Raw genomic sequence first — 26,073 nt, 5'->3', positions numbered from 1 at the left:
TGGTTATGCATTTCTTCAAATATGGAAGGCTAGTACCAATATTTATCATTTGAATTTTGGTACTTAAATGAAACGAACAATAGAGATTTCATTGCAATGGGACAATTTTGGCTTACTTATAGTAAAGACCTAGGAATGGTTTTGTGGAATTGGATTAAAAATGGAACTCTTTCAATGAAGAAATGTATTTCTACTTAGAATCAAGATGCAATTTTGTGTATGCATATATGCTTTATTAACTGGTGATTTATGAATTGTTTTGTGAAACTATTTATGTAAAAATGGAATTATTTATGGAACTGGTTTTGTGTTACAAATGGAACTGTTTAAACAGAAAAGTTTGGGTTTTCTAACTGGGCTTGAGATTTTGCTTAACATTATAAAGAAAAGGGAGAGTTAATATTCCTTAGTGTATTTAATTTAAATTGTTGTTTGAGTGAATTAATGTCATGTTTTGTTAGTAAGAAATGCAAATGGGGTATACTAAGAGACTACTTTTAAAGTGTGTAAAGAGTTTTATTAAGAAACTGCTTTTGGATGTTTTGCTAAGTTTTCAAAGTGTTAATGGTTAGATCAAATATATTGGTTTTCAATATGGGTTTGTAGGAATTGTATAAGTTTGGGTTCCTCTAACTAGGTTTGAGTTTTTGTTTAAAAATTATAAAGAAAAGGAGGAGCTATGAGATTCAATTATGTTCGCAGAAACCTATTGATATTAATGCACCCTGGTTTTGTGGAGTTGAGGAAATGTTTAAGTGTGATGTGAATACATCGAAGTTTTTCCTATGTTCTGTTAACAAGAAAATTCAAATGACTGAGTTAAAGTTGTAAGACGGAGAAAATTGTTAACTATATATAGCACCATATATGCTAATTCAAATGGTTCTGTTAAGAGTTTGCTTTGAGTTGTAAGATTGGGAGAATTATGACTATGTATAGCAATATTTGTTAACCTGTTAATGGTAATGATGAAGCTAAGGGATTCTTTAAGTTTGTAGTCGCCTTAAGAGTTTTTGGTTTAGAAAGGGCTTGAGGCAGCTAAGACTGCTCTAGTCACCTTGAACCTAATTCAAAAGATAAATGCCATCTATATCATCCTCTACTCCCATACTGGGAGGTGTAACAGCTATGGAGATTACTGTAAGCCATTAATAGTTATTTTTTATATATTAAGAAGGGGGGACCTGTGGGAGCCCGTTCTCAGGTTCCTCGTTGCTTTACCCAGCAGGTCCAAATAGAGGATGATCAGGACCACGGGCCTGAGTGCAGGTGTCTGAGATGGTCTGCACTTGGCTGTGCTGGGGGAGGAGGTCTTTTGCTCCACCCCTTGGCGTCTCTATAAAAACCCTGGGGCAGAGACAGTCGGGGCCCGTTGGAATAGGTTCCAGGCCCTCTCGAGGCTATCCTTTATTTTCTATCTGTTTATCTCTGCAAGATTCTCTGCTATAAATCCTTCTATCTAATATTTCCTGCTGCTCACACTCAAGAAAACTCTGGGAAGCTGTGGGGGTGGTGGGTAAACGCCCCACATAAGACCATTTAGCAATTCATGTTAGCCATCTTTCCCAAGTGAGTACTCCCAGAACCAAGAACACTGGTACCATCTCTACCATCCAAGGCCAAGAGCTGGATTCACAGATTGCACAGCAGTGTGGCCTGATGATGCTACCCGAACCTTTTCCTCTAGCTTCTCTCTGGCACTCCCAAGTTTAGAGGTCTAGTTACAGATGGGCAGACTCATATCAGCTTTGCCTTGGTAGGTTCAAAGAACCTCTCCCATCAGCACCATCTACCCAGTTCCTAGCCTAGTGGTTTTTGTAGATTTCCCTCACTTCTCTGTTTTGTTGTATACCAACTAAACTGATTAGGCCTGTACCATTTCTTTATTCCCCAGACCTATTTCTGGATGTTCATATTGCTTGCCAGATTTGCCCCATGAATTAAAAGCACATGGCCAGAGCCTTCTCCACACTCACAGACATAGTCCAGGTCACATTCAAACTGTTAATGAAGCTTCATTTCCTGGAGAGTTCACCAAGAACCAAGAATACCTGCACCATTTCCACAGTTCGAAGTTAACTCTGGATGCACACATGTACATCGGTTTTTCCCAATGACCAGAAATTTGCCCACTAGATCCATTTTCACTTATCCAGCAAGTAGCTCCTATAGAAGATTTTCCTAATAAGTTCCACAGAACCAAGCCTGCCAGAAGCACCTGCATCCTCCGAAACCTAGTTCTGGGTGTGCAGGTAGCACACAGGTTTTGACTGTTGAGCTCCCCAGAAACACACCCACAAGAACTACCCCCTCATTCTAGTCCTAGTTAAAGACTTGGGTTACATGCCTCCTGCTTGGGTTACCTTCGTGAGTTTCTCTGGAACCTGTGGAATCATGGGCCTACATTCTTAGCTCTGTATGTACTGGCTAGTCTGATGAAACACCACAGGATCTTGCAAGGACTCTACATCACTACACTTCTAAGTCAAGCTTCTTCTGTCTCACAGTCATTGACCTGGATTTCTCTGAAAAGGATTCTGAGAATCAAGGCTGCCTGTGCCATTTTCACAGCATCTCCTGATGTCCTGATTGCAGTTTTGCCTGGTGTGCTCCTCATAGGTTTCATGCCAGTGCATTATGCAAACTCGGAGGCTTAGTACCCATAACTGAGCTCCTGCATTAGCATTCCCTGGTCACTCCTGGAGCCAAGCCTGTCTATGCTATTAACACACTCCCAAGTTCTAGATGCACCAAACCTGCACTGATTTACATGGTGATGTTCTACAGAACATTTCCTGCCTGGGCTATGCATATACACATTGGCCTTGCTCTGAATGCCAGTTAACACTCAGTTACTTCACTTGCTTTCTCTTGCTTTTCTCTGCATCTGCCTCCACCAGTCACTGGACAAAGGCCCTATGATGACTGTTGGGGTATTCACCAGAATAGACCAGTCCAGGCACCCTCTAGGCCACTGCCAGCCTCCCAAGTGGGGTCATCCTTATCGAATCCTAAGATCCTCCTCAGCACCCAGCTTCTTACTATTCCTATGATGTCCTCATCTATCATGTTAACTTCTTCCCTACCCTCCAACTCTGTCCCTGTTCCAGCTTTCCCCTCCCATTTCTCTATGTTCTCATCATCCACTACTTGCCATCTGGCACCCCCTCATCCATTTCAGTCATGTAGATCTCATCTTCTTCTCCTTCACAGGGTCATCCATGTGTCCCTCCTAGGGTCTTTTCCTGTTAGCTAGCCTCTCTGGAGATGTGGGTTGTAGTCTGGACATCCCTTCACTCACATATAGTATCCACTTATGAGTGAGTACACACTATATTTGTCCTTCTGAGTCTGGGTTACCTCACACAAGATGATGTTTTCTAGATCAATCCTTTTGCCTGCAAATTTCATGATATCATTGTTTTTTACTGCTGAGTAGTACTCCATTGCGTATATGTGCCATATTTTCTTTATTGATTCTTCAGTTGAAGGGCATCTAGGTTGTTTCTAGGTTCTTGCTATTACGAATAATGCTGATATGAACATAGTTGAGCATGTGTTCTTGTGGTAACAGTGAGCATTTCTTTAATATATGACCAAGAGTGGTATAACTCGGTCTTTAGGAAGACTCATTCCCAATTTTCTGAGAAACCACCATACTGATTTCCAGAGTGGTTGCATAACCTAGATGTCATCATAGAGACTTTATCTAGTGACTGATGGAGGCAGATACAGAGATCCACATCCAGGCACCCAGCTGAGCCCCGGGAATCCAATTGTTGAGAGAGAGGAGAGATACTGCAGGGAAGGGGCATCATGATCATGAAGGGAGGATTTGCAGAGATGACTGGCCACACTAGTGGAAGCCCATGAATTGTGGACTGGTGTCTGTGGAGCACCCATGAGACTGGACTAGGCCCTTTGAAAATGAAAGATGGTTGTTTGGCTTAAACTGTTTGGGGGCACCCAGGCAGAGGGATCAGGATCTGTCCCAGGTACATGGGCAGGCTTCTGGAACCAGGTCCTGTGGAGTGACAGCCTTGGTGCAGTGGGAAGGTCCTGGACCTGCCTAGGCTCGGTGTGCTGGGCTCTGTTGACTCTGCATAGGAGATCTCGATTTGGGGAATGTGAGGATGCGAGGTGGCTTGGGAAAGAGGGCTGAGGGTGTGAGGAGGGAGGAGGAGGGGTCTGTGGATAACACCTGGAGTGAGTAGAAAAATTCTTAATAAAGAACAATGAAAGAAAAAAAGATCGTTTAATTGGAAAGACTTTTCCCACCCTTGAGGTGTGTTTCTTGTATGCAGCAGAAAGATGAGTCCTGCTTTCATATCCATTCTGTCAGCCTTTGTCTTTTTATGGGTGAATTAAGTCCATTGATATTAAGGGACATTAATGACCAATGATTGTTAGTTCCTGTTATCTTATGGTTGTAGTGTGAGTGTGTACTTCTCTTCTTTGGGGTTTATTGATGTGGTGTTATCTATTGCCTGTTTTTCTTGGACGTATCGAACTTCCTTAGGTTGGAATTTTCCTTCTGGTGCTTTCTGTAGGGGTAGATTTGTAGATAGGTATGGTTTAAATCGGGTTTTGACTTGGAATGACTTGTTCATTCTGTCTATGGTGATTGAAAGCTTTGTTGGGTATATCAGTCTAGGCTTGCATCCATGGTCTCTTTGTGTTTGCATTACATCTGTCCACGTCCTTCTAGCTGTCAAAATCTCCATTGAGAAACTGGTTGTTATTCTGATGGGTTTCCCTGTATAAGTCACTTGGCCTTTTTCCTTTGCTGCTCTTAGTATTTTTCTTTATTCTGTAGGTTTAGTTGTTTAATTATTATGTGGCCAGGGGACTTTTTTGGGGGAGGGGGTCTCTTCAGGTTTGCTCTTATATAGGCTTCTTGTATCTTCATAGGTATTTCTTTCTTTAAGTTGGGAAAGTTTTATTCTGTGATCTTGTTCAATATATTTTCTGTGCCTTTGAGTTAGTATTGTTCTCCTTCCTCTATCCTTATTTATTATTCTTAGGTTTGGTCTTTTCATGGTATGCCACATTTCTTGGACATTTTGTGTTATGTCTTTTTTTGGCTTTGGTATTTTCATTGAATGACTAATCCATTTTCTCTATTCAATCTTCTACACCAGAGATCCTCTCTTCCATCTCTTGTATTCTGTTGGTTATGCTTGCATCTGTGTTTCCTGTTTGTTTACTCAGATTTTCTATTTCCAGCTTTCCCTCTGTTTGTGTCTTTTTCATTGTTTCTATTTCCCTTTTCTGGTCTTGAACTGTTTCCCTCACCTGTTTAATAGCTTTTTCATGATTTTTTAAAAAGGGATTTATTGCTTTCTTCCAATTTTTATTTGTCTTTCCTATTATTCTTTATAGATTTCTTCCAATTTTTTGTTTGTCCTTTTCTCAATTTCTTTTTTGATTTCTTCCACTTTTTTGTTTGTCTTTTCCTCAATTACATTTATCATTGTTTTTCTTGAAATGCCTTTAGCATCTTCATGATGCTATTCTTAAGTTTGCTCTCTTCTGCTTCTGGTACATTGTGATGGTCATGTCCTGCTGTTGGAGGAGGCCTAGGTTCTGGTGATGCAGTATTGTTCTTTGTGTTGTTTTATGTACTTCTGCTTTGACAACTGTCCTTCTCCTCTAAAATCTATAAGAGGTGCCTGTGTCTGAGGGAGTTGCTGTTGGTCCCCTCTGTGCTTATTGCGTCTGTTTCTCAGGGGGCCCTTTTGAGTCTAACCTTAGCTCTTGGTCTAATTGGAACAGGCAGATTCTGTGTCTTAGGGAAATGCTCTTGGCTTGACCCAAGCTAGTTGATTCTGTGACTCATCGATACATTCTTGGTCTTATCAGGGCTCTTGGTCCAGTCAGAGCCAATAGATTCTATGTTTCAGGAAGCCTATCTGGTCCAATGAGAGGTGGCAGATACAACTTCTCAGAAAGCCACTCTTGGTCTAATGAGGGCTGGCAGATTCCCTGTCTCCTGAGGTTACTCTTGGTCCAATGACAGCTCTTTGAATAATGAGAGCTCTCTCCCTAAGCCCGATGAGAGCTGGGGGTTGGTTTTAAGCCTCAGAAAGTGGCTAGGAACTTGGGCAGATGGGTATGAGGGCAGAGTGTTAGATTGCAGGGTCTGCTGATGGGTCTTGGTGAATTGGGAGCTTTCCCACAGGAGCCCTGCCTGCTGGCTGTTAAATGCCCTTCACTAATCCTATGTAACACAAAATTATGAGAGGGGTACTAGCACATTTGAAGTTTGTTGTCTTTATTTTTCTTATGCCAGACAGATAGGGTTGGAGACTCTGCTGCTCAGTTGGATGAATTAAATGTAATGGGTTTTGGGTCACCAGAGTAGATGGGACCAGGCTGTAGTACAGAATTGCCAAAGGCAAAGTGGTTGTACATATTTTATTGGGCAGTATAGCCAAAGCAATGTTCATAACTCCCTGAACCATAATCGTCAGCAAAGGAAAGGTGAATTTTAAGGTCTCATGATTGGTCTGGACCTTTGGTGCTGGCTAATCCATCATGGTATTTCCAGACATGATATAGATAAGAAGCTACTAAATGGCTGTTTAATCTATAGCAGCAAAAAGAAATGTATCAAATAAATGAAAGAAAGACTCTGTACAGGGAGCCTAAATCTTATAATATACCATCCTGAAACGGAAAAGGAAAAGTAAAGATGTTAGAGTTGTCTTGTATGCCATCTACCTTAAGAATCACTCTGAGTTAAATAAGATATGCCAATTAAATCCTGATGTCATAGATTTTGTCTGTGAGATGAGACTTTCTTGTGAAAAGGCTGAGCATCTTTCCCTATGACACACCAGATTTCTTCTTCTGATTATTTCCCCAGATGCCAAGCACACATTGACTTAAGAACTTTGAATGGATAAGATTTTGACCTATTGAGGTAAAAATGTTCCATTCCTTGAAGCATTGTAGAAGGGAAGGAAAAATTGTCTTCCTCTTGTCTGCCTTCTTTATCAATGCCTGGTCATACATAAATCTTGTATATAATTCTAGGTAGGAAAGTCATAAGGAAGAGATGCACTTTGTACTCAGCTAGATGTCACCATAATCAGCAGCCAGTTTCCTGTTTCTAATACATTTTGGAGTTCTGATTTATAGAGAAGCAAATGCCTTTGTACATGGGAAATGTTAGTGAATTGTCTGATGCTAATTAATCTCAGAGAGAAGATGGATCTGAAAATGGGAGTTGACATTGCCATTTTAGGTCTGAGCATGTCTATTTCAAAATGTCCTGCAAAGTTCATAGCATGACACTGTGACAAGGAAAGAGGAGAAATACAAACAGTGTAAGAGCCCAGACACTATGACCCCTAAAGACAGCTAAGGGATAACTTATTGCAAATAAAAACTACTCTTGTTTATCTTCTGACATAAAATCAATCATCATTAATAAAAGGTCCTGGGATGATTATCTGTGGAGAAGGCATAGAGGGCCTTCAACCTAGAAGTTTCTCAGTCAGTAAATACAGAAGCCTAATTTTAATTAGAATTATTTGTTGTAACTTTCTCCAGAAGGTTATAAGGATAGATTAAAGGAGGTTTTGCTATGTATCTGCCACATCTCTATTTTTGCTGCTCATACTCATTCAAAACCAAGAATAAGGCTAATGTACATCTTCCACTGTACAAACTGTAAAACAAAGGGAAAAGATACCAGAACTGAGCCCCTGAGGAATCTAATTGTGAAGAGTGATGACGGTAAAAATACAACAAGTCTAACTGTCCATTCAGCTCCTTTATGTGTCTCAGAGAGGAAAAGTGTAATGTAAAAGCAGAATACAGATTGATGATCTCAAGAGTGGATAAAAGGAATCTTAGTGAAAGGCCTACCTGTGTTAGTCTTGAGTTACTTACTAGGGAATGGTAGAAGAGAAAATATACCCGAGTTCTGAATACATTCAGCATGTACTAACATCCACTCTCCTAGACTGTCAATCAACTGAGGCTTTATTTATGGTCATGGTTTCTTCAGAATCTCGAGTCCTAGATTTTGAGAACTGGTAGTCCCTCTACCGACATCTTTTACATAACTATAAAATTCTCCCATTCACTCTGGAGAGGGAACGGAGCCTTAAATCTCTTCACATTGACTCACGAATGTACTCATTCAGGCACCTTCCCTTCTTTGGGGCTGCCAATTCAACCTCAGTTTTTGTTCATGGAATTCAAAGTATAGCACTTTATCTTGGTTGTCCTAACACAAACAATAGGATCAACACTACACTTGATGAGACATTTTGGCAAAGAACTACATTTAACATCTTAGTGTAGACAAAATACTGGAATGGAATTGCAGCAGCAGGAAATCTGATCCTTCAAGCATACACATTGATTCTAGGAAAGCATTTGAATGTTTAAATTCTCCATGTCATCAATCATGGTGTGGGCATATGTTCATCGATGGAAATTTATAGCTGTCAGACAACAGGATGGATAAAATTTCAGCTTGACTTGGGAGATGAGTAGGTTTTTACCTCTTGAATCAAACCTGTGCTCTCTTCCTCATGCATATCTTGCAACAGATGAAATCCAAAGGGAAATCTTCAAAGTCATCTTTGATGTCTGTGAAACATTTGGTGCAGTAGCTCTAAACATCTAAACCTATTTTCACCTTCCTAACACTATGACCCTTTAATGGACTTCTTCTTATTCTGGTGACCACCATCCATAAAATTATACCATTACTACATTGTAACTGTAATTGTTCTACTTTTCTGAATCATAACATAAATATCTGATATGCATCCCCCAAGGGGGTCCCAACTACCAGGTTGAGAACCACTGCTGTAGAGGGTTTTGGAGGATTTTCTAGCCTGTATTGTTTATTTTTCCTCTAAGAAAGATAAAAATGTTTTTTTTTTTTTTTTTTTTTTTTTTTTTTTTTTTTTTGTAATCACGGGACTTATAGTTATTCTAATGCTTGTACTATTTCTAGGTGAGAACTGTTGCCTCTATCAAATAATGCACTGTCATCAAATGACTGTCTGGAGCCATGGATCTGTGGAAACCAGAGAATTTTACTGGATCCCTCTGGATTGTAACTAAGAACTATGCTTGGATGGACTTCCTTTCTCTGGTATATGCTTAAAACTTCATCTCCTATCAGGAGGAAATACCGAGACAAACATTGCACCCATAATGACACTCAATCTTCATCTCTAACAGGGATGTTATGAGAGGGTTCAGGGGAACTTGTGATGGTTACAAAAGGAAAAAGATCCCATTAATAAGGGATGTTGCTTGCCCTTGATGTTGTTCCCTTCTACAGGAGGCTTTCACACTCAGAAAATGCTAGTGGATAACAAAGGGGGAAAACAGCCTCTTGGTCCTTCCTGGGGAAGGACCAATCATGGAGAAGATGACTTCCTGAGGGGAAGAGCCAGGAGAGCCTATAAAAAGTCTTATCCAGAGCCCTAGGGCAGACTTCAACCTCTGGGGTGCTGTTCCATCCCCTTGATGGCAACTGTTTGTCTGTTCTTATAAAGTCCGTGCTTTTGTAATTTACCTCTGTGATTACTGCTTCTTTGCTCCTATATTAATCTGTCATTTACTTTCACTTTCAGCTGCACTTAGGGTCTTCCACTGTCATGTTCTGTCAGAGAGCCTTAGGATGTTCCTATTCTCTCTCCTGTGGCTTTTGTATTCCCGTTCTAAATATCATATCTTCAACTCTGCCTGTCAATGGCCATGTCAGCCAATATCTGTCTCAATTTGTCTTCTTCCAATTTGTACAAATTTTTGTCTGTCTCGTGAAACACCTTTGGTGGTAGCTCCTGACTACTGTTCCTCCAAAAAAAAAACCCATAAAAATAGTCTGTGCCCCTTTTGAGGAAGAGGCCATTAGAGGGTTCACATATGCTTTCTGTATTCTTCACTACCTTAATGTGTGGGTGTATGGCTGCTCCCAGGAAAGAGAGACTAACAAAGGAGCAAGTGACTTGATAAGACTGAACTGTAAGGAAGACTGTGGGGCATTATCATAAGTAAGGATGGATATAGAAGTGTTCAAATCATTGTGAATAATATTACCCCTTGGCAGGTGGTCCTGGTGTGTATAATGCAGCAGGATATACAAGCCATGAGGCACAATCCAGTAGTAGCTTTAGTCCATGGCTTCTGTTTGTGCTGCTGCCTCTAGGTTTCTGCCATTGAGTTCCTGCTCAGATTTCCAACAGTGATAGATTGTTATCCAGACATATAATATCAAACAAATCCTGTAATCTCAAAGTTTCTTTTGTTTATGGTTTTATATTATTACAGCAATTGACATCCAAACAAAGACAGAAAATGGTGCCAGAACACTGTATTTCTGAGGTAGACCACACTGTTTCTATTTGGGAAGACTATGGTGACCTTTGAATTTGATGCTGAAAAGGTGTTCAAGGCTAAGAGTTCAGTGTGCTGTTTTATGGGATCTTGGAAGATTATCATGGTAAGAGCAGCACAGATAATGGAGGCCTGGCCTTTGAAGTTTAGCCCGGAAGGAAGGATTCTAACAGGACTATTTGATGAATTTTTGAGTTAGCATTTTGATTCTACTTGGCTGGGGTGGAGTAATCATCTGTAATTGAAAGAGATCAGCATCTCTGAAGGAAAATCTCGTGGGAAATGTTTTCTGAGGATAATCACTCATGTGATATGTTCAAGAGGGGTGCAATACTATACCTTGTGCTGACAAACAAACCTAAAAATATATATTATCCTCCTAGAATGTACTGGTGTTGAAAGCATGAATGGGACATGTATAGCATCAGAGAGTTAGGACTGTGAGGAGCATAAGAATCCTTTGTTGAATGTGCAGTCTTAATGGATATACAAACACCAGGATTCAATGGGTAACAAAAAGATTGCATCTAGACACAATCTGGCAGCGTGAAAGTCTCTGAAAAGGGCACAAGAGAGGCTATTGGTAAAAGTGCAGCCCACTTGCATTGGAGACCTCAAATTAGTGGACATGCCACTACCATGGTATGACCACCAAATATAAAAACAGATGTGCAGTAGAGCCACCTGAGCCTACGAGATATAAGGTGCATGCTATGGATTGCAAATCTAGAGAACAGGGAGTTACTATGTCCTTTGGAGCCCAGGAGTTCCTGGATTAATACCACATGCAGGACAATAAGCTATTTGTTTTGCTTTGATTTAATTGTAACTGTATCCTAATGCCCTCCATTTGGGAAAAGAAAGTATTCTATGTACTGACCACAGGGAGGTACATCCACAAGCGGGTGAATCCCAGCTGTGTAGCTAGAGTTTTCCTGCCTTGCCCACAGTGAGGACAAATCTTTGTTACCTGCCAGTCCCACAGCCACTCAGACCCAATCAAGTAAACATTGAGACTTATATTGCTTACAAAATTTATGGCCATGGGAGGCTTCTTGCTAACTGTTCTTATAGCTTAAATTAATCCATTTTCATAAATCTATCCCTTGCCACATGGCTCATGGCTTACTGGCATCTTCACATGCAGCTTGTCATCATGGCAGCTGGCAGTGTATCTGACTCAGCATTCCTCTTCCCAGAATTATTCTCCTCCTTGTCCTGCCTATATACCTCCTCCTGCCTGACTACTGGGCCATCAGTGTTTTATTTACTAACCAATCAGAGCAACACATTTGCAATACAGAACATCCCACAGCACAGCTGCCAAGGACTTTTCTAACAGATTTCAATTAGGGCTCTCTGTTTTTAAATGACTGTGGTTTTAGTTCCAATTGTTGATTTTCTTTGTATTATAAACCTATGTAAGAGTCCTTATCATTTCCTGTGCCACAACCTGAAGGAGATTCTGCTTTGTAATGTCCTCCACAAGACAAATTATTCTACAAATTTAAGTTCAGCCATATTCAGGCATTCAGGACACAGGTAAAATGCAGCCAGCTCTGTGTCAGCATAGAACATGAACGACCACTGGCCCCTTTCACCTTACAGTCCCTGATCGTCTTTGAATACTCATGAGCAGCTCCCACCTCTCCACATCCTTCTAGAATTGCATATTCCCCATGGAATGGACAATTAAACACTTTTTTTTAGAACATTTGAGTGCATTTCTAAGGCATAGGTCCAAATATTTCCACATTACACAAGTACTGATTTCAAAAGTTTAATAAGTTCATGGTTAGGTTAATAACATTAACTAGAACAATTCTATTCCAAGGACCACTTTTCTACATTACTTTCCTGTCTCATTGTAACAAATGTCTGACATGATGAAAGAAAGGAAAGAGTGGATATTTGAACATTATTTTCTCACAGTTTGAGGGTACTGTAACAGCAGAGAGTGTATGGTATAGGGACTATGAGGCTTCTGGTCACTCTGTGAGGGCACCAGGGAGCAGAGAGCTATGAATGTTTCTGATCTTCTAGATGTCTTCTTTTTTATGCAGACTCAGTCCACTGATCATGGAATGATGCCACCTATATTTATCATAAATGACCCACCTCACTTATCCTAGCCTAAATATTCTCATATTCATGTTTAGAAATCTTTTCATTTTATGATTCTATATTATGTCATCTGGCACATATTGCTCATAATCAAAACAGTACGTGACATCTGATCTTGCTTCTGTTCTCAGTTGAGTCTGGGTGTATTGAGTTTATAATAGATACTTTCTGTCAGGAACACTCATATCTCTGTTAATTTCAATCCCATTGGCTTCCAGTTTAAAATTCCTTGTCACATATCTATAGATGTAACTCTACATTCTTCACCATTCACTCTATTCTCTGTCCTGTGTGGGTTTAATTTCCAGCACATACATAATTTGTGCACTCGAATTAATGAAATTTACATACCGCTAGATAGATACTGCTTACCAAGTCCCATATGACATCACCACAAGCCATGGAACAAATGTTCCCATACAACAACACAAAAACACACACGTGTGCACACAAACATGCAAAAACAAATTAATGTAATAAAAATGATATGTTGGACATATAAAACCCCACACATTAATAGTGGGCAAGTTCAACACCCCACTTTCACCACTGAACAGGTATCCCAAATCAAAATTTAACAGAGAAATAAAGGACTTAAATGATGTCATGATTCAAATGGAGTAATCAGTATCTATAGAACATTCCATCCTAACAAAAAAGAATATACCTTCTTCTCAACACCCCATGGGACCTTCTGTAAAATCGACCACATACTTGGTCACAAAGCAAATCTCAACAGATACAAAACAATTGGAATAACCTCCTGTGTTCTATCAGACCACCATGGTTTAAAGTTAGAATTCAACAACAACAAAAACTACAGAAAACCTACAATCTCAAGAAAACTGAATAATGCTCAACTGAATCACCAATGGGTTAGGGAAGAAATAAAGACAGAAATTACACACTTCCTTGAGATCAATGAAACTGAAGACACCACCTACCCAAACTTATGGGACACTATGAAAGTAGTACAAAGAGGGAAATTCATAGTACTAAATGCCCACATAAGAAGTTGGAGAAATCTCACACTAGTGACTTAACAGCACACCTCAAAGCTCTAGAAGAAGAAGAAGCAAAGTCTCCCAGGAAGAATAGACGCCAGGAAATTATCAAAGTGAGAGCTGAAATCAATAAAATAGAAAGAAAGAGAACCATACAAAAAATTAATGAAACAACATGTTGGTTCTTTGAGAAAATCAACAAAATAGACAAGCCTTTATCCAACTGACCAAAAGAGAGAGTGTATCCAAATTAGCAAAATCAGAAATGAAAAGGGGGACATAACAACAGACATTGAGGAAATCCAGAGAGTCATCAAGTCATACTCCAAAAACCTCTACTCCACAAAACTGGAAAATCTGAAAGAAATGAATAATTTTCTGGTTAGGTACTATATACCTAAGTTAAATCAAGACCAGATGAAATATTTAAATAGTCCAATAACCCTTAAGGAAATAGAAACAGTCATTAAAATTTCCCAAGCAAGAAAAGACCAGGACCAGATGTTTTCAGTGCAGAATTCTGACAGATCGTCAAAGAAGAGTTAAAAGCAATACCCCCTAAATTGCTCCACACAATAGAAACAGAAGGAATATTACCAAACTCCTCTATTAGTCTAAAATTACCCTGATTCCTAAACCAAACAAAGATAAAACAAAGACAGAGAATTAGAGACCAATATTACTCATTAACATTGATGCAATAAGATATTGGCAAACAGATTCCAAGAACCCATCAAAACAATTATCTAACATGATCAAGTTGGCTTCATCCCAAAGATGAAAGGGTGGTTCAACATACAAAAGTCCATCAATGTAATACACCATATAAACAAACACAAAAAAAACATGATCATCTCACTAGATGCAGAAAAGACTTTTGACAAAATCTAACACCCCATCATGATAAAGGTCTTGGAGCGATCAGGAATACAGGGAACATAACTAAATATAATAAAGGCAATTTACAGCAAGCCAACAGCCAACATCAAATTAAATGGAGAGAAATTCAAAACAATTCCACAAATATCAGGAAAAAAACAAAGCTGTCAGCTCTCCGTATACTTATTCAATATAGTATTTGAAGTTCTAGCCAGAACAATAAGACAATATAAGGAGATTAAGGGGATACAAGTTGGAAAGGAAGAAGTCAAGCATTCCCTATTTGCAGATGACATAATAGTATACATGAGTGACCCCAAAGATTCATCCAAGGAATTGATACAGCTTATAAACACCTTCAGCAATGTAGCAGGATACAAGATCAACTCAAAAATATCAGTAGCCCTCCTATATACAATTGACAAACAAGCTGAGAAGGAAATGAGAGATACCTCACCCATTAAAATAGACACAAATGTTATAAAATACCTTGGGGTAACACTAACCAAGCAAGTGAAGGTCCTATATGACAAGAACATTAAGTCGCAGAAAAAAGAAATTTAAGAAGATGTCAGAAAATGGAGAGATCTCCCATGCTCATGGATAGGCAGGACTAATATAGTAAAAAGGGCAATTTTACCATAGGAAATCTACAGATTCAATGCAATCCACATCAAAATACCAACACAATTCTTCACAGACCTGGAAAGAATACTACTCAACTTCATATGGAAAAACAAAAAACCAAGGAGAGCCAAAAGAATCCTGTACAATAAAACAACCTCTGGAAGCATCACGATCCCTGAATTCAAGCTATACTATAGAGCTACAGTAATAAAAACAGCTTGGAACTGGCATAAATACCAACCTGTGGACCAATGGAATAGAACTGAAGACTCTGGCATTAATCTGCACACCTATGAACATATAATTTTTGACAAAGAAGCCAAGAGTGTCCAATGGATAAAAGAAAGCATCTTCAACAAATAGTGCTGGCATAACTGGATATCAATGTGTAGAAGGCTGCAAATAGATCCATATCTATCACCGTGCACAAAACCTAAGTTCAAGTGGATCAAAGACCTCAACATAAAGCCAGCTACTCTGAATCTGCTAGAAGAGAAAGTAGGAAGTAGTCTTGAACGCATTGACACCAGAGTTCACTTCCTAAATTTAATAACAGAGACTGAGAGAAACAATCAATCAATGGGACCTCTTAAAACTGAGAAGCTTTTGTAGAGCAAAGATGTGGTCAACAAGGCAAAGCAACAGCCTACAGAATGGGAAAAAATCTTCACCAACCCCACATCGGACAGAGGACTGATATCCAGACTAAATAAGGAACTCAAGAAATTAAACATCAAAATGCCCAACAGTCCAATTAAAAAATGGGCTATAGAACTAAACAGAGAATTCTCAACAGAGGAAACTCAGATGGCTGAAAAACATTTAAAGAATTGCTCAACATCCCTAATTATCAGGGAAATGCTAATCCAAACAACTCTGAGATATCACCTTATGCCTGTCAGAATGGCTAAGATCAAAAACACTGAACATACCTTATGCTGGAGAGGATGTGGAGCTAGGGGAACTCTCCTCCACTGCTGGTGTGAATGCAAACTTGTACACCCACTTTGGAAATCAATATGGTACTTTCTTAGAAAATTGGGAATTGATCTCCCCCAAGATCAAGCTATACAACTCTGAGGCATATTCCCAAGGAATGCTCAATCATACCACAATGGCATTTGCTCAGCAATGTTAATATCAGCATGACTGAGGGAACTGGATGCAGAGATCCATGGCTAGGCCATGGGTGGAGCTCTGGGATTCCAATTGCCAAGAAAAAGGAGGGATGATATGAGAGAGAATTGTTGAAACCAAGGTTGAATAAAGCACAGGGACAAATAGCCAAATGAATGGAAACACATGAATTATGAACCAATGGCTCAGGGGCTCCCAACTGGATCAGGCCCTCTGAAGAGTTGAGACAGTTGATTGGCTTGATATGTTTGGGAGGCATCAAGGCAGTGGGACTGGGTCCTGTGCTTGGTGCATGAGTTGGCTGTGTGACACCTGGGGCTTATGCAGGGATACTTTGCTCAGCCTGGGAAGAGGGGACTGGACCTGCCTGGACTGAGTCTACCAGGTAGATCTCAATCCTCGGGGGGAGTCTTTGCCCTGGAGGAGAAGGGAATGGGAGGTGAGCTGAGGGGAAGGGGAGCGAGGCAGGAGAAGGGAGAACATGGGATTCGGGGTTGATATGTAGAATTAAATAATATTGTAAAATTAAATTAAATTAAATTTAAAAAATTGATATATTTGGACCATAAATTTTCAAGAACAGGATTTGGAATGGTTAATATTGAAAGTTGAGTATACAGGATCTAAAATCAAGAAATACAGAAGCCTAAGGAAGTGTCTCAAATAGGTTAAGATGAGGTTAATTGGGCTGGGAAGAACCATCTGAAATAAAGTAGCTTCATTCCTTGGACTTAGGTTCCTGGCTGCATAACCAGGAGAGAGCTAGGTGAGCATCTGCAGTGCTCTAACTACTCTCCCTGCTCCCTAACTACTAATGCAACGTAGCAAGCAACTTGGGACTCTTGCCCCCATGATCTCTCAGTCATGATGTATATTTCCTCAAATTAAGAGCCAGTATAAACTTTCCTTCCTTTACTTGCTCATGTTATGTATTTTGTCAGAGAAATGAATCAGGTATGTGATATGGTGGGTGGTGGTGAAGGAGATGGAAGATCTAGGTCAGTTATTCTCAGACTTCCTAATGCTGTGACACTCTAATACACTTCCCCATGTTGCAGTGACCCCCAGCCCCAACCATAAAGTTATTTTCATTACTACTACATAACTGCAATTTTCTATTGTTATTAATCATAACATAAATATCTGTGTATTGCAATGGTCTTAGGCAATCCCTGTGAAAGGGTCATTCAACCCAGAAAAGGGACCAGAAACCACAGGTTGAGAACCACTGATATAGATCCATTGAGAGAAAGTACTTACACAGTATATATAACACACACTCAGAAAGCTGACCTGATAAAGAATAGGGACTAATGTTCCCAGGAAGAAAACCAGGATATTTTTAGCGTCCTAAATGATGGCTGATAGATTAGAATGGTCCTATGCTACCCACCACATGGACCATCAGAGCACACTGGAAATGCCTGGGCACTTGTGGCATTTATTCATGACTGGGGAAATAGGAGATGGCTACTGCCTTCTAAGAGAGAGACGACAGATGGCAATAGCATACTCAGTGAACAGCATTGCCTTCTTTCCCCAAGAGAGCATCCCACACTCCCAGCAGTGCCAAGGCTAAAACTTCCTGCTCTACCTTTCAGAGATTTGAATACTTAAGTGTCTCCACACAAGAATGTGGTTTCTTTTTTTTGTGTTGAGGTGTCTGCTTACTTGCAAACCTTATTGCTCATGGGATTCACTAGGTTTACTTAGGAAACATGCCTTTATCCTGTACTCTTTCTTGCTATTGCTTGTTGGCACTGTGGAATGGGATCACGACCTGCAGTTTAGTATGTGAAATCATTTAAAGAATGGAATGTGTTTGGCAGCAAGGAAGGAATAAAACTTAGACACACTCCCAGAAATCAAGTTGATATTTTACATAGAATGAATTGGTGATTACACACTACTGTGTACAAAGGGCAATTTCTTCAAGGATTCTCCTGGCAGATGTTAAAATGCCAGAGCCCTCAGGTCAGACCTTTTGCTCAGCCAGTTTGGAAGCACACCGGGCCTTCACCTGACTCTGTACTGTCAAGGAGATCATCTCACAGAGAAACAAAATCACGCCAAAGAGTGACATCGTGGCTGTCAGGACACCCATTGGGAACACCTTTGTGCAGTGTTTCTTTATAATGTCCTCCATTTTAACGGGAAAGTCGGGTGAAAAGTCAAGAGTGGTTTGCCCATAGATGTCTACTAGGTGGTTCAAGGTCACAGTAACAAGTGTGAAAAGGCTGCTCACAGCCAAAATTATGGCAGACATCTTGTAGCAAAACAGCTGGATATCAATGAATGGGTCTTCCATGCAGCTGATCTTAATGGCCACTGAAGTGAAAATCAGGACTAGGATTTTCATCAAAATGGCCCATGCTATCAGGACTTGTAAATACTGAAATTCCGATGACTTGTTCCAGGTTTCATTGATAGGGGTGTGAACCAACATCCTGGTCATAGACCCAGAGATGTTAAAGTCCTGAGTGTAATAAGCTTCCCAGAGTCCAATTGACACAAATTGCACAAGCTTGTTGTTAAACTCCCACAGGCGCCAGCATTGGCTGTTTGCAAGGATGATTTCAAATACCAAAGCTGATGTACTACAAATCAGGCCACTGAACTTGAAGATGTACTCCTTCATGTTGGCAAATCTGAAGAAGGCATCAAAGAAAAATAGAGTCAGTGAGAATAAAAGGGAAGGCAGGAAAACAGAAGGAGTCATGGCTTAGAGAGCACTGAGCTCTCATACCTTGTCCCTGTTGTCACATAAAGATGTTTCAGTGGTCTATGTACAGATTATTATTCTTCACAGAGTAGTTAATGATATTTGTTGACTAGGAATTTCAATTCTTAGAACTGACAATGAGAAGAGAGTTTGCAATATCATATGTAATTCAATGCTTATTTTACCTGTATTTTCAATTTCTAAATATTTTAGTACCATAAAGTGAGGAAAAAGCAGAGGAATGCTCAAACTAATTGTCATTTCTAAAATATAGTACTATATAATATTACATGACTACTACAAACTAAAGACATTACTGACAGAACCAAAGATTAAAAAATCACATAGTAAACTCATTTATGTAAAAATAATTACGCACTTGACATAAATTTGTGTATACATATATGTATATACAAATTCATCTGTACATGATACACCTCATAAATGATAGTGTACAATGCTATTCCATCTTGTGAATTTTATAGAAATGTACCCTGCTCTAAAGAAAGCTATATGTATTTATTGAAACCAGAAAGAGTATGAACATCAACATCTATCTGTAATATTGCCGGGCATAGAGCTCAGTGGTAAAGTGATTATCTAATACACACAAAACCCTTAATTCAGCTTTAGTATCTGTAAACAAAAATCTATCTCTTAAATTGTCCAGAGACTGAGTCAGAGGAATAGGGAAATGGATAATTAACACATAAAATCATATAAATCCATAAATTGGATATTTACAATTATAACACATTTCTTACTTGAAATTTCATCTATAGATAATTAGCTTCATTTCAGTGAAACAAAAAGAATCCTGACATATTTTTGTAAGCATATATCTTCTTTCACAGAAAATTTACACTCTGTATTATTACTTTGAACTAACTTTTTTGCATCTTTTCTCAATTCCAATCTTAGGATGAAGGAAGGAGTTGAGTCATTTACTCAATAGGCAGGTGGATAACGTCACTGTCAACTGCGCATGCAGAAGGTTGAAGGGGCCTACACACTGGATCTCTTTGCAGGGAAACCTTCCCTAAACAGCTACCCGCTGTTCTAAAGTCTCTGTAGAATGTGTTTCCTGACTGAGTGAAGGCAGTAGCTGTTCTACTAGGGAAATTTCATCAGCAAGATGAGTGAGTTCACAATTCATGGTGACTTGGATAACACCCTGCCCACATCATCATCCTTTCCAAGGCAGGCCCGATTCAATGGACTACAAGAATGGTGTGCTTTGATTAGTACTGAAAACACAATGAACATTGCTGTGATTCCAGAAAAAAAAAATGAGCTAGCGTGGCAGTATCTGTTTCTTCTGGTGTTTGAAACACATGGAGTAGATGCATGTGATTCATAAAAACCATATTTGAACGATGCCATATATAACATAAAGATTTTATACCTTTGTGTATTATGGATAAGAAGATTCATTTAGAAGGTGGCAGGATCACAGTCGTTCTTCTCAGTAACAGTAAATGCCCATATATGCAGTCAGAGAAAGAGTGGAAAAACCTTCAAAAAAAGAAATTCTATTAGGCAGAATTTCAGCTCAGAGCAATGTCTCACCAACCCCTTGATTCCACAGTCCTTACCATTCATTCCTGTCCTTGGCCTAAGAAGAACTTCATTTGAACACTTCGGGAGTATTCATACATCTGACTCTCTAAGGACAGCCATCTAAACATTTCCCCCATTTTGTAAGTAAGGAAACAACAGAGAGAGGTTAATTCATAAACTCAACATCAAGGACCCACACAACTAAAACCCACCAGGCAGCTCAATGACTACCTGCAGTCTCACATGGGGCTTCTAGACACTTACGATATTGAACAGCATTTACACACACTTACCCACATGTCAATGGCCCTTTCTGGCATGCTTTGTCCTGTGAAATTGAATGTGATTAATCAAACCACCTGGGAATGTAAAATACTTGCCTCTTTTTCTCTTCTAGTAAGACTAAATGATAGTGCCGGGCATTGGTGGCGCACGCCTTTAATCCCAGCACTCGGGAGGCAGAGCCAGGCGGATCTCTGTGAGTTCGAGGCCAGCCTGGGCTACCAAGTGAGCTCCAGGAAAGGCGCAAAGCTACACAGAGAAACCCTGTCTCGAAAAAACCAAAAAAAAAAAAAAAAAAAAAAAAAAAAAAAAAAAAGACTAAATGATAGTGACTGCCAGTTGACAGAGAATTAACTCACTTTAAAAATTCTTGTTTCCATGGCTACTAGAGCTGAATGGTGGATTATGAGCAAAGAACACAGCTTCATAGCCATATTTGGCCATAAAGGACGGACCAGTGTACTTAATTTCCCTTTGTATGTGAATAGTCTTTGAAAGAGTAATTTCCATTTTGAAATCATGCATCAAATAAGTACTACAATGCCTAATGGGCATAACAGAGATAGTTATTTGAAAAAAAGAAAAAAAGTAAGCCTTCATCCCCCATTCCTTGCCCTCCAGTGTCTGTGTGGTGGAAGGATAGAAGTTTCACTTTAGGCCAAGTGTCTTCATTGGAGACTTTGAGACCACCTTACCTTGTAGAAACATCTTAGATAGAGACACAAAGTATATATTGTCAGTAATAACAGTTTATATGTATGTAAATTCATGTGGTACTTTGTTTTGAATAGAAAATTATCCTCCTTTTATCTTTCTATGTTTTACTTCAAACTGTTACTTTGATGATACTAGTTAGGGTTTCTATTGCTGTGGTAAAATCACGATGACCAAATTCAAGTTGGAGATGAAATGCTGCATGTAGCTCACATTGCCACATCATATTGCATCATCTCAACAGATTAGGGCAGGCACTCAAGGCAGAAACCAGACAGAATATGAATCAAGCAGGAGACATGGAAAAACACTGCTTACTGAGTTGCCCCACCCATAGCTTACTTAATGTGCATTTTTATATCATCCATTACCAGAGGCCCAGGTTTTCTACTGCTGACCTTCTGCCAGGACATCCTACATAAGATACTAATCTAAAAATTACTAACCTTTCCAGGACTGTGAAGAATTGTGTTGGTATTTTGATGGGAATTGCATTGAATCTGTAGATTTCTTTTGGTAAGATTGCCATTTTTACTATGTTAACCCTGCCTATCCATGAGCATGGGAGATCTTTCCATTTTCTGACATCTTCTTCAATTTCTTTTTTCAGGGACTTAAAGTTCTTGTCATATAGGTCCTTCACTTGCTTGGTTAGTGTTAGCCCAAGGTATTTCATGTCATTTGTGGCTATTGCAAAGGGTGATGTATCTCTAATTGCCTTCTCAGTTTCTTTGTCCATTGTATATAGGAGGGCTACTGATTTTTTTGACTTGATCTTGTATCCTGCTATGTTGCTGAAGATTTTTTGAGTTGATCTTGTATCCTGCTATGTTGCTGAAGGTGTTTGTAAGCTTTACCAGTTCTTCAGAGGAATCTTTGGAGTCACTCAAGTATACTATCATGTCATCTGCAAATAGTGAAAGCTTGACTTCTTCCTTTCCAATTTGTATGCCCTTAATCTCCTTATGTTGTCTTATTGCTCTGGCTAGAACTTCAAGTACTATATTGAAAAAGTATGGGGAGAGTGGACAGCCTCAATCATAGGAAGATGCCAGATGTAGAACAAGGATGACTGGTCTGCTACTCACATCACCAGTGAGGCTACCTGGAAAATGGGACCCCAAGAAAGACACGGAGAAATGGATAAGATCTACATGAACAGCCTGGACATGATTGGGAGCAATGAAGTGCAAGGCTTGAGGGAAAGAGAGCGGGAGATCCTAGCTTGATCAAGAAAACAGAGGGAGAACAAGGAATAGGAGACCATGGTAAATGAAGACCACATGAGAAAAGGAAGAAGCAAAGAGCTGAAGAGGCCCACAGAAATCCACAGTGATACCCCCACAAAGGACTGCTGGCAGTGGTCTAGAGACAGACGGGAAGGACCTACTCTGGTGATGGCATTGCCAAACACCCTAATGGTTGTGCCATAAAACCCATCCAGGGACTGAGGAATCTGGATGCAGACATCCACAGCTAGGAGTCTAATTAGTGAGAAAGAGAAGGTTTTATATGAGCGAGAATTGTTGAAACCAGGTTTGGATAAAGCACAGGGACAGATAACCAAATGAATGGAAACACATGAACTATGAACCAAAGGCTGAGGGGCCCCCAACTGGATCAGGCCCTCTGAATAGGTGAGACAATTGATTGACTTGATTTGTTTGGGAGGCATCTAGGCAGTGGTACCAGGTCCTGGGCTAGTTGCATGAGTTAGCTGTTTGAAACCTGGGACTTATGCAGGGATGCTTGGCTCAATCTGGGAGGAGGGGACTGGACCTGCCTGGAACGAGTCTGTGGGGTTGATCCCAGTCCTCGTGGGTGGCCTTGATCTGGAGGAGGTGGGAATGGGGGGTGTGCTGGGGAAAAGGGGAGGGGGCAGCGGGGAGAGAGAAAGGGAATCTGTGGCTATTATGTGGAACTGAATAGCATTGTAAAATAAATAATAATAAAAAAAATAATAACCAAGCAAATATACTATAGACTTGACGATAGGCAATTTATGGAGAGAATCCCTTAATTAAGATTTTTCTTTCCAGGTAACTCTTAAGTTCTTACAAACTGATAAAAGCTATGTAAATTTACACAATGTTATTTCTTACTATGATCACATCTTGAGAACATACCATACTGTAAGCATATACCTAAAAATATCCAAAGTATGTAAATGAATGGTAAAAAGAGAAGGAAATTTTTACTTCATTTTAAACCTTACCTCTTTGTACTACATAATGTATCTGTGGTATAATAAGCAATGAAGAAAACGTATACTTTCTGCTGCAAGGCAGCTTCCAGAACACACTGATATCAAAATCAGTGTGGATTTCTAAGAGTGAGTTGTGGAGATCAATGGGAAGTGCATAAACAACCTGTTACTGAACCAAGTCTGCCAGAAGCACCTGCATCCTCCCAAACCTAGTTCTGTGTGTGAAGATAGCACACAGGTATTGACTGCTGAGCTCCCCAGAAACACACCCACAAGAACTACCCCCTCATTCTAGTCCTAGTTAAAGACTTGGGTTACTTGTCTCCTGCATGGGTTACCTTTGTGAGTTTCTCTGGAACCTGTGGAATCATGGACCCACATTCTTAGCTCTATATGTACTGGCTTGTCTGATGAAACACCACAGGATCTTGCAAGGCCTCTATATCACCACACTTCTAAGTCAAGCTTCTTCTGTCTCACAGTCATTGAACTGGATTTCCCTGAAAAGGATTCTGAGAATCAAGGCTGCCTGTGCCATTTTCACAGCATCTCCTGATGTCCTGATTGCAGTTTTGCCTGGTGTGCTCCTCATAGGTTTCATGCCAGTGCCTTATGCAAACTCAGAGGCTTAGTACCCATAACTGAGCTCCTGCATTAGCATTCCGTGGTCACTCCTGGAGCCAAGCCTGTCTATGCTATTAACACACCCCCAAGTTGTAGACGCACCAAACTTGCACTAATTTACATAGTGATGTTCTACAGAATCTCTCCTGCCTGGGCTATGCATATACACATTGGCCTTGCTCGGAAGGCCAGTTAAGACTCAGTTACTTCACTTACTTTCTCTGCTGAGTACCCTGAGAACTGATCTGGTGCCTTGGCCTCCATACTCTACACCTTGTATAGCAGACTTGCCTGGTGAGATGCTCTGCTGTCAGCATATAAACTCCACTCTGGAATCAAGCTGTGTTCAAGCAGTATGTGCACCAACTTTACCTGGCAAGTGCCCCCAGAACCACCTATAGCTGTGCCCCCTTCAGCCCTAGGCCTTGTTCTGAATGCAGAGACCACACCCTGGCTTTCCCTAAGACTTTCCAATGAAACTTGAAATCTGTCACAATTCTCTTCTCCCAGCCATTGCTCCCTTTCAAGGAGCCAGTGGAGGATTTCTGAGGTGAGTTCTCCAAGAAGCAAAGCAATCTGCCCCATTCTAACTTATATGGCCTGGCTCTATACATATACCTCCTGGACTGGGTTTTCCTAGTGAGATCTTCTAGAACCAGTTTTCCCTGTACCATCATGCACACTATCCAGCCCTGTTTTGAGTGTACAGAACATATACTGTAGGAGGTTTCTTGCTATGCCAGCCCCAAATCATAACACAGAGACTTATTATTTATTAATTATAAATGTGCAGTCTTAGCTTAGGACTATTTCAAGCTAGCTTGTTTTCAAACTTAAATTAACATATTTCTATTAATCTATGTGTCACCCTGAGGCTCATTTACCTCATCTGTGTACTGTCCATCCTGTTTTCCTGCTTCCTCTGTATCTGATTGGCGGGGCACTGGCTGGCCCTGGTCTCTTTTTCTTTCTTTCAACCAACCCTGCCTATCCCGACTCTGCTATTGGCCATTCAGTTTTTTCTTTTTCAATTTTACATTTTATGTATTAATTAAAGTTTTTCAATTTTCATTTTTCTTTATTAAGAAATATTCTACTCACTCTACATACCACCCACAGATCTCATCTCCTACCTCCTCCAACCCCCCAGCCCGTCCTCCCAAGACACCACATATCCCCACAACCCATAAATCAAGGTCTCCCATGCAGAGTCAGCAGAGCCTGGCATACTGAGCCTAGGCAACTCCAAGCCCCGCCCCACTGCATCAAGGCTGTGCAAGGTGTCACACCACAGAAACTTGGCTCCCAGAAGCTTTCCCATGCACCAGGGACATTTCCCAATCTGCCCTTATGGGTAAAACCAAAAACAGTTTGAATCGAACAACTTCCTTCTGTATCCAGAGGGCCTAGTCCAGTCACATGGGGACGCCACAGCCACCAGTCTACAGTTCTTGGGCTTCCACCAGTGTGGCGAATCATCTCTCCATGTCTTCCTATCATGATCTCAATGTCCCCTGCATGGAGAATCCCTCCTCTCTCTTATCGATTAGATTCCCAGAGCTTAGCCATGTGCCTGTGCATGGATATCTGCATCTGACTCCACCATTCACTGGACAAAGACTCTATAATGACTGTTGGGGTATTCACCAGAATAGACCAGTCCAGGTACCCTCTTGACCACGGCCAGCCTGCCAGGGATCATCCTTGTCGAATCCTGAGACCCTCCTCAGCACCCTGCTTCTTCCTATTCCCATGATGTATAAATCTATCATGGTATCTTTCTCCCTGCCCTCCCATTCTGTCCCTGTTCCAGCTTGACCCTC

At 40.3% G+C, this 26,073-nt stretch overlaps 1 protein-coding gene across 1 annotated transcript; it reads right to left on the bottom strand.

Moving 5' to 3' along the window:
- Window positions 1–18,007: 18,007 nt before the first annotated feature.
- Window positions 18,008–18,780, bottom strand: LOC143271095 (uncharacterized). The gene has a single exon (XM_076562965.1). The coding sequence runs from the start codon at window positions 18,778–18,780 to the stop codon at window positions 18,118–18,120; it is 663 nt and encodes a 220-aa protein (XP_076419080.1). The 3' UTR covers window positions 18,008–18,117.
- Window positions 18,781–26,073: the final 7,293 nt, after the last annotated feature.

Source organism: Peromyscus maniculatus, chromosome X (assembly GCF_049852395.1).
Source record: "Peromyscus maniculatus bairdii isolate BWxNUB_F1_BW_parent chromosome X, HU_Pman_BW_mat_3.1, whole genome shotgun sequence".
NCBI classification, from domain to species: Eukaryota; Metazoa; Chordata; class Mammalia; order Rodentia; family Cricetidae; genus Peromyscus; species Peromyscus maniculatus.
The sequence above is the reverse complement of the archived record's forward strand: the minus strand, read 5'-3'. Positions and strand labels throughout refer to the sequence as shown.